Source organism: Dermacentor albipictus, chromosome 1 (genome assembly GCF_038994185.2).
Source record: "Dermacentor albipictus isolate Rhodes 1998 colony chromosome 1, USDA_Dalb.pri_finalv2, whole genome shotgun sequence".
In the NCBI taxonomy this organism is placed as follows: domain Eukaryota; kingdom Metazoa; phylum Arthropoda; class Arachnida; order Ixodida; family Ixodidae; genus Dermacentor; species Dermacentor albipictus.
In genome coordinates, this window is record NC_091821.1 from 323,991,078 (window position 1) to 324,008,787 (window position 17,710).

The window sequence follows — 17,710 nt, forward strand, 5'->3', positions numbered from 1 at the left end:
AAAAGTGCGGCAGGCAGTTTAAAGCCCTGACCCATCAGATAGTGCATCACTGAACCCTAGGTGCATACCAGTACGCTCCATCACAATGTTTTGCGCACAACTACTCTGTGAGCAGTATTTGTACGAGGCCTGTCTGAAAAGTACCTAACCTTATCATTTTATAGAAAAATACAGGGTGCAGGTAGGACACACTGTGCAATGTTGGAGGAGGGTTCGTGATGTCTTCAGCCTGCAGGTGGTGTGTCCTTGAGTTGCATCTGCTGTTGTACAGGAGCAGTTGTGTTGATTACTGTCATTTCATCTCTGTACGATTTTGAGTGAGTGAACATGATGGAGCAAATTTAACAAAGATACTGCATAAATTTACGTGCATGATAGCCAAGCAGAAGAAATAAGCAAGATCCGAACAGCGTTTACAGGTAACGGTATGATTACGAAGTAAATAAATATTGGGTAAAACCACTTAAAGAAAGGCCGAACGTCTGTGGACAGTGAACTGAGCTATGGGAGGCCTTCAACAAGCCATAATGAAGAGAGAGAGTAAACTTTAATGAGAACCAGCAGTTCAGTCGGCTGGGCCTAGGCCTCCCACGATGGGACGTCGAGGTCTTGCCTCTTCGCCGCTTCGTAGGCCTGCTGGGTCGCCCAGAGTTGGTCGTCGAGATGGGAGCTGCGCAGGGCGGCGTGCCATCTCGACGAGAGGGTCACGGGATTAAGGTCTTGGTATTGATGATTGCACTCCCATAGCATGTGGGGGAGTGTTGCCAATTCAGTTTTACAGACCTTGCACGTCTGGCTCGGGTAGATGTCGGGGTATATAGTGTGATAGCGTGTGAGGGAGGGGTATGTATTCGTCTGTAACAGGCGCAGGGTGGTTGCCTGTGCCCTGTTTAACTTGCGGTGAGGGGTGGGGAAGGTTCTTCTTGCGAGGTAAAATTACTTTACAAGGTTGCTGTATCTTGTAAGGCGGTCGCGTCCTGCGGGTGCACCTGCACCGTCTCCGGCACGGTTGACTAGTCCTCGTGCTACGGAGTGTGTAACCTCGTTGAGGTTGGTGAGGTGCGGGTGGACAACGCCGGCGTGTGCTGGGATCCAGACGAGGGTGATTTGATTTTCAGGCGAGTGCGGGGCTTGTCGTAAGATACGGAGTGATTGATGAGAAATGCGACCTTTGATGTAGTTGTTGATTGCTGTGCGAGAATCACTCAATATAGTGTGACAGGCTGGGTCAAGAGTGGCCAGAGCGATGGCCACTTCCTCGGCCGTCTCGGCATGTTTGGTAATGATGCTGGCAGCATGTCGGAGCAAGCCGCCTACTGTGGCAACCGCCGCAAAGCGCTGTCCATCTTGGTACTCAGCTGCGTCGACGAAGGTGACGCCCGCAGTGTTGGCGTAAGCTTTGATGAGGGAAGTAGCTCGTGCCTTCCTACGTTCTTTGTTGTAGTCTGGGTGCATGTTTTTCGGAATATTGTCGGCGTGTATCCATTGCTGAATGTCGCGTGGTATTGGGTGTTTGTCTCCATGTTGACGGTGGTAGGTGAAAGCCATAATGAAGAAATTTTTTTTTTTTTTAACGAAGTGCGAATCATGACACAGAAAGATTTTCGGCTGTCAAAGAAGTTTCTTAGTAATGGAGAGCAACAAAGACGCTATAAATGTCTTCTTAAAGAAAATATGAGTATGCAGCGAGTGCCAGCACAATATTGCCCAGAATTTTGACAGTGTAAGTTGAAAACATGGCAACTGCACCAGGATAGCACCTTTTTCATGCGACTTGATTCTGATCCTTTGCTATGGCACAGTACTTCAGTGGTTCGTCAAGTTTCATAGTATCTGGACATAAGCCTGTGTGACTTTTGGCTGTTCACAAAAATTGAAAGGCACCTGAAAGGAATGCACTTTCGAACCCAAGTAGACATCAAGCGAAACGTGACTTCTGCCCTAGCAACACTTTCTGAGGAGGGTTTCCAGGACTATTTCGATAAGCAGAAAGAGCATGTGACTATGGTGTGTGGAAGCAGGAGGGAACTACTTTGAAAAGAATAAGGATGATGAGAGCGCCAGGCGATGCTTCTACTTTTCTGTGAGCATCTTCTATTTTTCTGCGAGCATGATCAGGAACTTTTCAGACAAGCCTTGTAAATCTTCAAAATTTTTGCACTTTGTGCACCCACTGTATTCAACTGTATACTATGCGTAAATGTTTGCACCAAGTGGGGGTCACAAGGCAGTGTCAGAAAATTTTCCTTATACTAGAATTTTCACAAAGGTTCACTCATTGCTGAACTACAGGCATCAGAAGCAACCACACTTTGCAATGTGTTACCCTGTTTCATATTCACCACTTACCTTAACATAATACTATGCCTTCATAGACATTGTATGCGAAAGGGGGGCAAGGAAAGAAATATCTTTCTCTGCTAGACAGCTAAACTATCCTCTCTGCTTCAATTATCAGCTACCACTAAAATTATTTGTGAACGTTGACCAAATGCTTCCACTGCAGACATCATGACAATGACGGAGGTTAGTCGCCATTTGCCACCAAGGAAAGAGAGACTGCAAGAATTTGCGGCCTTTCCACATTGTGTCACACAATACAATTTGGTCAAGGTTCTTTGGACAATCTAGACTTCACACATTGCATCACATGTGATGAACCCGTACCAGGAGGGACAGACAGATCAGGAAGAAAAAGACAGTGGGGGTGGGAGAGCTCACCTGGTTGAGGGAAATGATGCAGAAGGGGTGTGGAGCGAGACGCACAGGCAGCCTGTGAGCCTCGAGCAGGGTGAGGCTGAGCGAGCGCACCTGGGAGACGGCTGGCGAGGTGCCCCGGCCAGCAACCCCCTTGGCCAGCTGCGGCACACACAGGGGACTCACCGCACCCATCCACTCCTGTAACAATGAGGTCTCACTGTTGCCGACTCTAGTCTGATACCTTGAGAACCATGCTCATCCACTCTACAAAAATTTAAACAAACTACAAACCAAGATACCACCGTCTACGAGAAGAGGCAATGATTTCAGCTGCAATGGCAGCCAGAAGCCACAACTAAGGCTTTCAGCTCAGCTGCCGCTGATAGCTAAAGTTAATGCTTCACATGCTTAATTGGCCTCCAACTGCTGCATCTTGACATTGTAAGAATGCATGAAAACAACCACACTGTAAAGGAAAGAAAAAAAAATGGACAGGCACTTCTTTTCTTTCTTCTGTAGTGTGTGTGTCTGTGTATTTTTGTGCATTCTTACGATATCAAGTAAACACCACTTAGGCCCTCAGTAAGTTCTAAATATAGCGTCGTTGGCATGATGATTAAATTGGTCAAAGAGTGATTAAAGTGCATTAGTGTAACACAATTTCAAAGCAGTTTCTATGTTCATGGTGCTTGCTGATGGATTAATAGACCTCTCATTCACGGTTCAAGGAACCTTGTTAGATGAAGCAAGATTTTTTAGAGAATCCACTGATAGCGAAAGGTCGTAACACAGGAAGAATTTAACTGTTTTGATGGGCCTACTAAGGGCCTTCTACTGCTGCTAAATGTATGTTATTGGGAGGATGAATCTAATATAGTGCTAACTAAACTGAATATGAAATTTATGATTATTGCTTGCAAGTTCAGTGAACCTTGATACAACTATAAGGCCTTTCTGATGCCAAATTAACTATGAGGCTATTAACCCATTAGTGCACAGTGTACTTTTGAAAGTATATCACCACTTTCATTCGTAAGGAGAGCCAACGAAGTCAGCAAAATAGGTTTTTGCTGTAGTTTAATATGCCAGTTGCAATTTCTACATACTTGAATGCATGCACTTATCACAAATCATGATGTTAGATCGAACTGCCTTTTGTATGTACTTTGATAGGTGTGCAGACCAATTATTTGTACATATGTTAAGTGTTTTGCAGGGTTCTGTTTGTTTTTGACGAGATACCGATCCCTGTTTACCAACGGCTCCCGAGAGATTGACACAATGTAGCCGCAATACAAGAAAAGTATGAATGTTTAGAAGCAACCAAACAAGTAGCCTGGTGCTGAGATCTTTTTGTTACTATTCGCACATTCTGCTTGCTAAGAAGTTTCCTTGGAATTGCGGAGAGCATAGAAGGGTTGCAGCTTGGACTAGTTGGGGCTAGCTTGTAATGAAGTCTTGAAACATTGAGAGCAGTTTAAACAAGGAAGTTCTTCCTTCTCGGCAACTTGCAAAAGTCTGTGAGGGCCTGTTCCGGGGTCGCTTGAGTTTCTTGATGGACACTGAGCCTTCCTGTAAACTTCTTGAAGTTGAATTTTATGTGGAAGTTTTAGAAAACAATGGCGTAAATGATGAATGCATGACATTACATATACACCTCAGACCCCTGACAACGTAAATGCTTATAGTGCAGGACTGGATGAAATGCGGTATTTTCAACCTCCTGTTAACCTTCCCACAGAACTCGATCTATACACATACCGCTTATATTTGTGCCCCAAGAGAAAATATACCAGTTATAATGCTGTTGCCAGAAAATTCCACAGACAAGCGAGGCAGTGGGCACGCTTCTCAACAAGGTGTGCCAGTCGAGGAGAAACAACGCCTCCTAGATAGCAGGCCTGCGCACTCTGCTTTATGATGTCATGCTACTTGGACCGAAATTTCCCCTGTCAAGCCCGGTGCAATGAAAGTGGTGTTGTGGAATAAGAGATGGAGAACTTATGGCAAAATGACAGACGTCTGTTCGCCTCAAGCGCATCAAGAAGACTCATTTATTTTTTACTAGAAGGTACGGGAAAGGGGAGAGAGTAGAGTGAAAGGGAAAGTCACAATACACTGTGCCAAACAGGCTTTCTTGCACCTCGCACGTGCAAGCAACCCACTCCAAACCTGAAAGGCACCACCGCGCCACCGGTCGCTGTTCATAGACCACGCCCGCCAGCAAATTGCCCGCAGTTTGAGAGGTGTCAAGTGTCTGGGGCTTCTGCCACAGCGACCTCAGCAGTGCCGTTTTAGGTGGGGGAGTCCTCCTTGCCCCATCGTCGGTGGCCCCCAGCATGGGGGTGCTTTGGCTTCCAGAATGGAGGATATACAACGAGCGGTGAAGTCAAAATCCCTGTGGCTTACTTGGGAGCATCCCTATTAGATTCTATGGCAGGGCAAGGCAGCATGACGTCATAGATTGAAGTGCACAGGCCTTGCGTTATCTAGGAGGTGTTGGGAGAGAGCAGCAAGGGCGATGTGGAGGAGGAGGCGACACGGAGCAAGCAAATGAGAAAGGAACTGAGAAAAAAAAATTAATGCAGAGGCAGCATTCTGGCTCAGCAGTCGCATGGGGGGTTGCCTAGGCAGCAAAGAAGTCTTTTGATCTGGCCACGTGTAAGTGGCATGCAGTCTGCACAGAACACTTGCGCATCATCATTCTTTGTGTCTTCAGTTCGTGTGCAGAAAGTAAATACAGTCGCCGACTGATATTTTTCAGACGCAGTCAAAATCTCAAACATCAAATGTAGTGCCTAAATGCAGACCATGGATTTCTCTCTAGCAACTCACACAAGCACACAAGAGTCACACAACCATAGCGTATCTCTCGTAACGGAAATATATGCCCTGTGCGATGCTCTTTAATATGAGGCTATTGCTGTGGCCATGCGTTCAGGCAATCCGAATAAGAACCTTTTTTATCTTGGTAACCTTTTCCAAAGTGTGCACTTACCCGAACCAAATCAGAGGTACTGGCACAGAGATAATACACAGTGCTGATACAAGGGAGGGCCCTCTCAACAATCTGGAAACAGTTAGGCCTGGAAAAAAAGAAAAGAACTAAGTTTACACACAAAGGTTTTCAAATGTCACTGTGATTAGTTGAGTGTGGTGACCACCAAATTAATACATTTAATGAATACCACTGCAATTTAATATACAGCAGAATCTCAGTAAACGGAAATCTCTTGAACAGAACAACCTCAACAGTCGAGTGCCTTCTACAACGAAATGACCTGTATAACGTACGAATAATTCTGTCCTGGTTCCACTGTGACGTATGCATTGCAAGATCTTTACAACAAAGTGACCTGTATAATGAATTGTTTTAGAGGCTACAAGCACTTTGCTATAAAGGCGTTCAACTGTACATTATTGGTTTTGTATTTGGATGATGCAAAGAAGCTCTAGTTAATTGGAACCAAAATTTTTGCAACTCTCAGTAAATGAAACAACCCTAAATTATTATTATTTTTTTAAAGGGGCCCTGAACCACCCCTCGGGCTTGGTTGAATAATATAGTTCGTGGGTAGCATATGCTGCTGTGAACATCTTAGCCAAGTTTTGCAGTCGTACACAGAGCATGGAGCTCGCAAGTGGAGCGCAAAGTCCCCTTTTTCTCAAACGCTTTCTTTCCAATGGAAGCCTGCTCCTCATTCTCTTCCAGATGCTTTATTTCATAATAAAGCAGATTCCCATACGCAGCTGCCATTGGTAGCTGCGGTTCAGCTACGTAGAGTAGATACTGCGGCTGCTGCGGCATACTGCCACATATCTACTGGCTAAGCACACTGCGGCTCGCTGAGGACAAAGGCATTTGGCTTACGTTTTGCGCACCTTAGGCACCAAAATCTGAAGTAGTGGCATCTACATACAAAATAAAATTTCAACTGCATGCCACAGTGACATTTAGAAGGTGGAGCATTGTGGACACACCTCAGTCTGCCATAGCCTCACAGTGCAAGGCATTGAAGAAGGAATGGGAGCACACTGGAGGCTGCGTTTCATTAGGAATAACTTTACTTCTGCTGAATGCATTGAAGTACCTTTTGCGGCAAAATGTTTCTGAAATAGCCTATTTTGACTTCAAATGTCTTTCTCCATTTCAAAATAACGTAGTTCAAGGCCCTTTTAAGAAAAGCCAAAAACTATTTTTATTTTGTGACACCTGTCTTTTATTACTCTTCCCCCCCCCCCCCCAAAAGAAAAACCATAATTAAAAAGTAATGGCAAAGGCTCAAGCAAGCAAACATTTGATAAATATAGACAGCTTGGTGGCACAGCCACTAGCTCCATAGATGGCCGAAATAAGAACAATTGTAATTTCAGACACCTTGCAATACATCATTTAATAATTTGGACTTCACACCAACCCTACCTCGTGCTAACTCAGTCACTGAATGGAGCAGTAAAAGCGACATTTTTGCTTTGATACGTCGCCAGTGCCTCCTCTAAATCAAAACTGGTGAAGCCTAGTTAAGAGGAAGCTTTAGCTCGGGCCCAACTGTGACGTGGCCCATTCAAATACATGTAAAACGCAAAAAACACTTTTCTGAGATAACCAGATTTTAATGAAATTTGTTGCATTTAAGAGAGAAAGTTTAATTATAGTGACTGTTGGCAGTGGAATTTCGATTTAGGGCCTGAATTTTGTTAGAAAGATCTTCGAAAATTCAAAAGTTAATAGCTCTGCATCAAAAACAGATAGCGCGGTTCTGTAAACGGCATCCGTTAGACCTTTGAAAGTGGACAAGTTCGATATGTCAACTTACATCTTATGTGAATTCATTGTGTTGTATACAAGGGTTCAGCAAAAGCTGTATTTCCATATTACTCCATTTTTTTTTAGATTCTGTGACATATTAGTTTGTGTGACATTGCCCACTTTAGATGTACTATTAGATGCAATTGACAAAATTGTGGCATCATTTTTTATTGCAGAGTTACAGAGTTGTAAATTTCATAGTTTCGTTTTTGAAAATTTGCTATTTTTGCCAATTTTTAGTAAAAAATTTACAACCTGAATCGAAAAATCGAAACCAACAGTCACTAGATTTTAAGTTTTTCTTTTAAATGCAACAAATCCCGCCAAATTTGATGCAGTAGTTCCCGAGAAAAACCAATTCTCCTTTTACATGTATTTAGATGGGAGCACCCGAGCTAAATCTTCCTCTTAAACTAGAAGTTGCCTAGAACACTCGAACTACAGGACAAACTAGCTGCTACATTCATTTCTTTATTCTTAACATGTCTAACAGTGTTAAGACAGCGTGTGATGCATAGCGCTGCACTTCTGTACATCTCTCTTAGTAAAGGAAACTTCTGTTAGTTGCAACATATTTCTCCAGTCCCTTGAAGTGCCATTTAACGAGGTTCTACTGTATAAATGGATTGATATTATTACATTACTGAGCATAGCCTCCAAATCTTTGTTGTATTTATAAATTTCAATTTATTAGTTAGCCCATTGCATCATCATTTTGGCCCTTGAGCCAAGCTTATATGAACTGTAGTAGGCATACCAGAACATCTAATATGGCAATGGTTCTCCTCTAAAGCAGCCATGTTAAAAACTACGTTAAAAACATGCACCACTTTGCAAAAAGAGAAATATAGAGAAAGCAGCACCTGAAATCTACAAGGATACATCAAAATACAGGAAGTGTGGAATAACAAAGGGAATGGCACAGGTTCAGAAAAGAGAATTCATACCTTTCTAAAAGACTGTCATGAACCATGTACAAGTAGGAATAACTGAGATCAATCAAACCCTTGGGCTTTGTTCGCTGCAATAAAAATGATAAAATTTACTTTGAGCATGTAGAATGACTTGACGCAACACTGAGGCTTTCCCAAAGTGTAAAAGGCAGCTCTGTTCAACAACTAAAATTTTCTAAAGGCCAGTAGCAAAAACAGTGAGCAAATTGCACAATATATATTGTGACGTGGTAGTGACGTATAAAGAACACAGTGGCAATACTGTGAAAGACCAAACTAACTTTTACTGGGCAAACCTGTGCCCACAAAAGCAGGCTACACTTAAAAAACGGCGATAGCGGCGAACACAGTCGGCAATCGTCAAAATCTGATCAGCAGGTCAAAAGTGTCGCCTTTTATACATCAGCCGTCGAATGTTCCAGAGTAATCACTGGGACCCGCGTGTCTTCTGCAAAGTTCTACATTATTTGCGTCGTGCACGCGTGCTATCAGATTACACAAGGTTCGGTCACAGACAGCGGATGAAACCATCGATAACATTCCAGAAGCTTCCGATACATGCAGGCGAGTCCTGCGCTGTGCAATAACATTTGTTAAGCGGTGAAACGTGGTTGCCAAATAAACATAAACAAGTACATAAAATACAGTAAGACGCCATTAACTTGAAGTTGTAAAAACCTGAAAAGTTTTCGAGGAAAGCAGAGTTTTGAGACCAGCGAAATCATGAAAATACCGTATTTATTAGCATAATGATCACACTTTTCTGTCAAAAAAATTTGCGCAAATTCAGGGGCGCGATAATTAGGCGGGTTAAATTTCGGCCAAATTTTTTTTTTTTCATCCCGCGTTAGCTGTGGAATAACAACACGTCAACAAACAGCCGGCTGCCGCTGTAACAGTCCAGGACGCCGAAACAAACATGGCGGCCGGCGGAGCTGTGCCGAACGCACCGAACCCGATCTTTTTTCTTCTCATGAGTACATTATGCGCACTGAAACAGTTTGTTCCGTATTAGTAATGAATAATATTTGTAATATCGGCAAGTTTGCGACAATAACATAGCCATGTCCACTTTGAGGGGATATAAACAGAGATGGGTGTGCGTAGCTGCCAGTGACATAGAAACACATGAAGGGCATGCTGCAGAAACTGCGGCATTTGTCTTCATTACTATCCTAATACAGCATGTTTCCGCTAAAGGTGGGCGAATATCTTAGCTGTTTACAAGCGTTGGTGTATGAATAGGGTACACTTCTAACGTATCAGTGTAAGCGTGGCCACTATAGTTGCCGCTCGCGATTTGTTGCGTGCCCACGAGTGCAGACGAGAAGAAGCGAAAGGAGCCTTTTTTGTTGTTATTGGCCAAAACCATTATGAAGCCTACAAGTAATAAAGCCAAGGCCAGTTTGGTTCTAGCTTTTTTTTCATGAAAGTGTGGAAAGTGATGAAAGGAATGAAATGGGGCATCTGCTTAAGAATGTTTAGTGCGTGCAAACCCCGTGGTATGTCTTCAAGAGTCGTTCACGTAGCATTTGACACCATTCGACAGATGGCAAGCGCGGTCATCATTAGCTAAACTTGGCACGCGACATATCGCTGCGACAAATTTGGGGTGCGATCATTACACTGGAAAGAAAAAAAGCGAATTTTGACGACAGAATTCAGCTTAAAAAATTGTTAAAACGCAAACACAAGCAACCACAAAGTATCAAGGACGAGACAGGACTTTGTGGTTGCATATGTTTGCGCTGTAACACTTTTTTAAGTCAAGTATGCACCAACTCACCCAGAAAGAAGTTTTAATGACAAAATTCAGGGGACGATCATTGCGCGAGTGCGATCATTATGTGAGTAAATACAGTATAAGCGCGCTGGCAATGTATAGATTCCATGGAGCCTTTCCAAAATGCCTCCAGTTATATTTTCGGTCATTTTGGCTTGCATGAGAACCGGACATGTCGATGTCTATGAGCAACAGCATACTGGCACAGTATGAACGGAGTGTGTGCTTGCTCAATGAGAGAACAATCAAACCTAATACAATACATGAAGCCAGTTATTCAAGCATAACTGGTTCCAGACATCTAAAAAGCTGACGCTGCTGCTCTCTGCATCATAATGAATTCCAGATAATTTCACTTCGAAAACCTAAACTGCGGAACACAAATGTCATGCTTTTAGCAGACGTCCATGAGTAGCATGGCATTTATGCCTCATTGTTGCATGAGTATGGCTTGCAAACATGCATATCAAGCCGTGATATTACTGAAATGCTGTGGGATCACATGCTGGCTTCTTTTCGGCACAGTGTGAGGGCTGATCGCGCTTTCTCAAAAATGCCAACCTTGCTCAAGGTCACAATTATTAACCTGTGACCACATTGATGCATCACAGACAGCATCCTAAATAAAGTGGAAAAAAGGCCACAATAAAGTGGCAGCAAGCAATTGAGCAAGTGCACGCAAATGGTGATAGTAGACAGAAAGAAGGGGGAAATGTAAGCAGGGAGCATGTTCTGGCACGGCGTCAAGCTAGGCTAGCGAGCTGCCGCCAGATGAAAAGCGACTGCAAAGACGCTGTTGACACTGCCCCGTTGCATTTTGCCTGGTATACTTGAAGTCAAGATTTTGAAATATCAGGAGTTTGGCACAAAAGCCTTCTGGAATGAGGGGTGAGAACAATGTGGGTTGACAACCCCAGCTGAAAAAATTTTCAGCTAAACCAATATTTAAAGACATTTAGAGATAGGGTTAATTAAGGTTTACTGTACAAAGAAACATGATCAGAACAATATAATTTACGTTGTCATGCCTGTAATATTCTCAAAAGCTCATGGAAACCTTCTCTCAGCTACCCATGTTGCATTTCCATATGGGCTTGCTATTTTTGTGGAGTTTCCCTAATTTTACGCATATTCTATGGATGCCTTGCTCAACCTCCTAATGTTAAAACTTTCTCTTGTATAGCAGAAAGTTGAGAAAGCTTGTATGACTTCACAGTTATAACTAAACAGTAGAGAAACAACAGAACATTACATAGCGTTTCCAGATTCTGTTGAAACGGCTAACCATAACTGTCTTCTTGCCAATACAGCTCTTGTCTTTAACCATTAACCATTCAGAAAATTTATTTTACACAGTACAATTTGCCATCTGATCATTTTACATTTGATGAAAAATACCATTAGAAACTTACTCACCCTGGGGTTGTCAAAAAAATACAATTGCAATTCTTTGGCATTGAGAACAAAGTACAGGTTTTTCCACTTCTTGTTGCCCACACCTGTGGAGAGAAAAAAAGTAAACATACAAAAGCTGGTTTGAGTAATAGAATGTGCAATGGCTCTGTCCAGCTCTCCTAACACACCATGAACAGCCATTACAACAAGCAAACCTCTAATCACCCCTCCCCATATGCTGAATAACACTGTAAAGAAATTTCAAATGCTTAAAGGAAGCTTTAGAATGACACTAGCTCAGGTTTTCTTATTCAAATAAAGAGCTCACATTAAAGTGCCCACACTAAATCTAAAGTTTCGATTTGTAAAACCAGTCATAAATCTATTCCACATGCAATATATGTGATGTGTCACATTATCCACTTAAATCAATCTAAGAATCATGTTCTCATGGTGAGAAGTTCGAGATCCCCAACCAAGAGAAGCAATTTGTGAATGGCAAAATTTGCACACAAAGCTCAGACAAGCAAGACCAGCCCACAAAATTGAGAAGGCCAGGTCACTAGGTGAACAGTAATCATGCTCACTTTTTTTGGAGAGGTAGCCCTGCATTCGAACTCCCTTTTTACGCTTTGCTATGCCAGTTTCTCGGCTCTCCCGTAGGGTGGCATAAATGTCATGTGATCGATGCTGAAGCTCTTCAGCACGGCTTGATTGACAGGTCTCATAAGGGGCCTGAAACACAATGTGCAGCACACTTTGCAAATCTAATTCATGCGCACGCTATTATGCAAGCATCTATTTTACACAGATAGCTATCTAAATAAGTAATGGAAAACAGAACCGGTTGCAGGAGAGAACAAAGACACGCACAGTGTTGATGCATATGTGATGCATTTTGCAGAAAAAAAAGAAATAAGTCAAGTTGATCATAGTACATTAAAGCATCGTTGATAAATTCCCTTCTGTACAGGTTCTTTTGGCTCTTGGGCTTTAAAATGCTGGTCCCGTTTAGTTTCAATGGGAGTAACATGTATGAGCTTCCCACTTGTTACATTTGCTATCTCAGTTCTTATGTCTAAATACTACGCCGGCGCACCACTGACACGGCATTGCCTATCAACAGCATCTAAGTTTACCACCGCAGAACCAGTGCAACACGGACAAAACACAGAAAGGCGTGCACCTCTTATGAGATAAGCTGCAGGTTCAGCGCATTTTTTTTTTTTTGTTCCCTCCCTTTTGAGTTCCATCTTTGTCATGCTGGTACTGTTTTGAAATAAGCACATTCTCTTAGCACACCCAACTACAGCAAACTCTCACTGTAACGGAATCGCTCTATTAAAATATTGCTTTATTTAAAGTTTTTGATGGCCCTAACTGCAGCGTGTGTATTTTGGACCAGATTACAGTAAAACCTCATTAAACCGTACCCGCTTAAACAGTAGTTTCCTTCTAAAAGTAGTAAAGTCAAATCCACAACTTGGCGGCCATTGAACATAATGCATTTTGTATCAGCATAAACCGTACTAACTTATTGCATATGTATTGGTTAACTCATAGAGTTTCCACTTTTTGTAGCACAATTACGGTGGTGCATCGTCCCGCATACCTAGTTACTATACTGACTCTATACGCCGTCCCCACTGGGACACCCGGCACAACAAGCCTCAGAGATCAGAACGGCCTCCAAGCGCCCTGTTCTCTCTCTGCCCTGTGCGTTTGCACGTGAAGCCACACCAACATCATTCCGGTGGCATGCCAGAGAGTGTTGTGGCGTCGTGGAAGCTACGACTCGCGTCATGCCGAAGCAAAACACACAGAGTGCTGAACAGAGAAAAAAAACTAGGCATCCTTCGTGCTATCGAACGTGGCATGAAGTCGGTGCTGGCACGCGACATGACACTAAGCTCAGCGTTACCGCTGCTGCGACCGCAAAAAGATGTCTGCTACGATGTTCGAGTGTTCACCATCAGTACCTCTGTTGCTGCCGAAGTGTCGCCTCATGACAGTGATGAGGACGACACGGAAAGTGACAGCACGGGCGATTCAGGCCCAACAGTGGCAGAAGCTGCGCATTACATCAGCCTCATGAATGCAATCATTGTGACGAGAACAGCACCCCACAATGAAAAAGGCGCCCCGCGACTTCTGCGGCTCTACCACGCCTGTGCACGGAGAATATGCAATGTCAACGAGGAATCTGCTATGCGAGTGTTTGCCAAGAAGAGGGAGCTGGCTGAAAAGCTGGCTCGCAGCTTCAGTAAGCTTGAGGCCACAACAGTGGCCTCAAACGCAGCATCAAACACTGCATCAAACTGCAGCATCAAACAAAAATAACACTTTTGTCGCGCAAAGTGAATAAATACTGCATGTTTTTGCCCTTTCATCACACTCTCTCAGAGTACCGTTTTTGACAGGTAAGTGGGCGATCTCATGCTATTTTGGTTAAGCAGTACTACCATTTAGTACACACTTTTTTCGAGCTCCGGCCAACTATGGTTTAACGAGGTTTCACTGTATTTGAAGTGCAGTAGTACCAGACTTCGCTATGTACAAAGTGTGAAGCAGGAAATTCACCTCCGACCACTCAATGCAGCATACACAAAGAGCTTTTGCATTTATTCGGATCAACCTACTAAGGCAAACGGCACTGCAAAGGCTACACTGCCACAGAGCATTAGCTCCTTTGGACTAACTGTATCACATGATGATAACCGACAAACAAGCCAGTTGTGCTTGGGCATCAGCACAATTGTGCCACTCATGTTACCACCACTGAATGTGGCATTGGTTGAACATATGTTTAACGAGTTCTAACGAGAACGAGTTCTAACAAATAGTTTAACGAGAACATATGTATGTCCCGTTACTACGACTCCCTTACGACTCTTTTATTTCTTCATTTACTTGAGTTGCCGTGTGGCATAATGTGGGAATAAAATTACATGTGAAGATAGAAACTTGCTTCATGCGGATGCGGCCACAGCAACTTATGAAGTGTATTGCCCATAAGTCATCGTTCACAGTCTTCAGGTTGGTCACTTCTTAACTTCATTACAAACTAACAGTTATAAAAGAGTCAATTTCTTATCCCAACACCTTTGCTTTAATGAAAGTTTACTACATGTACCCAGGACCTACATGTTCAAATCGCATATCAAACTGAAAAATGAATATTTCCAAGAGATACAGAGAGAGTGCAACAGCAAGAATAGTTTCGCACCTTCAGCACAGGGTCTCCGAGGACATGACCTTCCACTATTTGTTCCACCTTGTAGCGGCTCACCACAGCCTCAAGACTGAAACCAATGTAAACCGAAATGTTTTAAAAAGAGAAGTGGTATGATCAAAACAATGAAGGAGCAATATGGGAAACCACTAGAAGTCAGTGCACCTGATAAACACATTTAACAAATAATTAAGAGAGCAAGTGGTGACGATAACCATGAAAAATCCACTTTGCTCCCCGCCTAGGCCTCCTTACAGAGAAAGCAACAATGTCTAATAAAAAGAGTCCCGCATCTCACATCACAATTATGTTTTCACAATGCATAGTCGAACCTTGATACATTTACCACGAACATAACGAAGCAAATATAGAATTTTTCTCGCTGATATTGCTGGCCAAGTGTCCGACTGCATTATTCTATGTTGTTCATTGTACACTTAATGTCACTTGAACTTTTGACTCTGCTAGCATTGGTTTTGCGAAGCTAACCTAGCCTCAATGTACCACTTAAAGGACCCCTAAACCACCCAGAGGTAGAAAGTTAGTTGTGTTGCAGCTGTACATGAGTCAGCAATGAGCACGTAGCCGCGATAATTTTTGAAATGGTGCCATAATAGCGAAGTTGCATGCATTTAATGATAAAAATGTGGCCCTCGCTCATTTCACTCTTTCCTTTGCTACACTCCGTTCGTCGGCTGGTCTCCTCCTCGATGAGCGCTCCTCCAAATGTCATGTGACACACGTCATCACCAACGTGCTTTTCAAAACACTGTCCACTTCCGGTTACTGCAACTCTGTGCTTCTTAGCTACCCGCTGTTTTTTTCTTTTTTTTTTTATTTGTTCAATACTGCCGGCCGCCTTTTGGTAGCCAGGGCAGGAGTGGGTACATGACGCTTTTCATATTAATGGTCCATCAAGAAAACAACAACAGTAACAGTTACGACAGAGAACCACATAGGCACACAGTAAGGTAACTGCGAAGCAAAGCAAACAAAACAAGATGCAAACGCGTTACATTCAAATCCAAAAAAAGAAAGAAAAGAAAAGAAACTAGCTCACAAAGGTTATTGGCTAGAACTGACTGCTGAAAAAAATGCATCGGGTGATGATAAGGTGGCCACATCGTAGGGCAACTTGTTCCAGTCTGCTATCGTTCTTGGAAAGAACGACAGCTTGTATGTGTTGGTTCTGCACTGAGGCATTATAATTGTTTTGTCGTGTTTGTGTCGAGTCTGTCGGGTTCTGTTGTACTGCATGTAAGTGTGGAATTCTAATTTGGTATGATTATTAATGATTGCAAATAGCATCATCAGACGGTGCATTTTTCGACGAGATTCCAAGGTGGGAAGACCGGAGCGGCTAAGAAGATCAGATATCGATACCTGTCTTCCGTAGGCGTGGCGTGGCAGGAGCATGGGCCGTAGGCCTGCCTTACTGGCCCATGCTCCTGTGAAGCGTGCCGTAGGGACGCGTTGATGGCGCTCGTGTGTCTTGAAAGCGACCTGCGACGTGGCTAAAGTGCGTGCCCACGCGGGCCTCATCTTCAAAGCAATCTGCGATGTCTGCAGAGTGCGCGCAGTGCTGATAGCTTCGCATGCGCTGTGCTTTCGACGTTTTGTTTGCACTGAAGCGAGACATGCATGAAGGTCAATTCGCTTGCTGCTGCTTTGATTCCTCACTCCAGAATTTTCACAGCGAATTTCTGGGCTCACTGAGCGAGATGTGCGCATGTGACACCGTGCTGGTTAATTTAGTTAAAACCGTTGACGGGTTAGTTTGTTTTAATCTATGATAGAATGTGTAAGCGCGACTGAACAAGGACGTAGAAAGAAGCAGACACACAGAGACAGCGCTGTCTCTGTGTCTGTTTCTTTCTACGTCCTCATTGAGTCACGCTTACACATTCTATCATTGTTAATTTAGTTAGTAAGCGAATGTTTACAAGTTTATATGGCCGATAAAACTACTATGCTTACTTCGTACAGCTATCTTCTAATTTGCTATGGCAATCGGTGCTTCACCTTTCAAGCGAACTGCGAATTTTTTCGTGTTAAGATGAGTTCCTAGTGCAACATGACACAAGGGTATTTCATAAACAATGACTAAGAGATATAATACTAAGATTGGCTTTGCTAATTTTTGCACGTCTATATAAATAATTTCGTCAAGGGCGGGGCCATATTGCATATGCAGTGGCGCTATCTATGGGCAGTCAGCATGCTGGCTTGGGTGAGGAATCCGTGTTGTATGCCAAGTATACACTCAGCACTGGTTTCTGGCGGTTGTTTTCGTGTTGTGCAGTCTATTTAGTATAACATTGCGTCTTCTACGTGGGAAAGGGTTCTATGGGACCTACTGAAGCAAGTGGAGCATGGCTGGAGTTTCTGCGGCATTGAGGCGAACCGAGCCTCCACTGCGATGTGTGCACGCGTTTGAGCCCACAATAGGCTTCAGAAATCAATTTTGTATTTCTGAAAATTCGCTTCAGTAATGTGATCTTACTGCAGCATTCTCACTGTAGTTCTAAGCTGTGGTTTAGAAGCAATGAAAAGTTCCTAAACATATGACGATTCCAACAGCGTGGGTACAGTTCTGCTGTGGAATAAGTAGTGCTGTTTACTTTGACAAGTCTTCAAATTGTTATCTGCAAATACACTGAGTGACTACCTCGTTTGTTGCATGAGGCAACTACCCACAAATAAAATAGCTTTAGAGAGAGATAACTTAATTGAAAGAAGGCAGAGAGGTAGAGAGCAGAGAGAGCAGGCTAGAGAGCTAAGGTGCTCTCTAGCCTGCTACTCTGCACGGGGGGAGGGGAACGGGGACATAAAGATCT

The 17,710-nt window shown here is 43.3% G+C and overlaps 1 protein-coding gene across 1 annotated transcript in view; it reads right to left on the minus strand.

Moving 5' to 3' along the window:
• Window positions 1-17,710, minus strand: part of vap (RAS p21 protein activator vap) — a 75,097-nt gene that overhangs the window by 45,511 nt on the left and 11,876 nt on the right. The window contains exons 8-13 of the mRNA XM_065453226.2: window positions 14,868-14,943; window positions 12,229-12,376; window positions 11,663-11,745; window positions 8,458-8,531; window positions 5,699-5,786; window positions 2,722-2,898 (exon numbers count right to left, since the gene is read on the minus strand). Of these exons, the coding sequence (XP_065309298.1) occupies window positions 2,722-2,898; window positions 5,699-5,786; window positions 8,458-8,531; window positions 11,663-11,745; window positions 12,229-12,376; window positions 14,868-14,943 (646 nt within the window). The remainder of the gene's footprint in view (window positions 1-2,721; window positions 2,899-5,698; window positions 5,787-8,457; window positions 8,532-11,662; window positions 11,746-12,228; window positions 12,377-14,867; window positions 14,944-17,710) is intronic.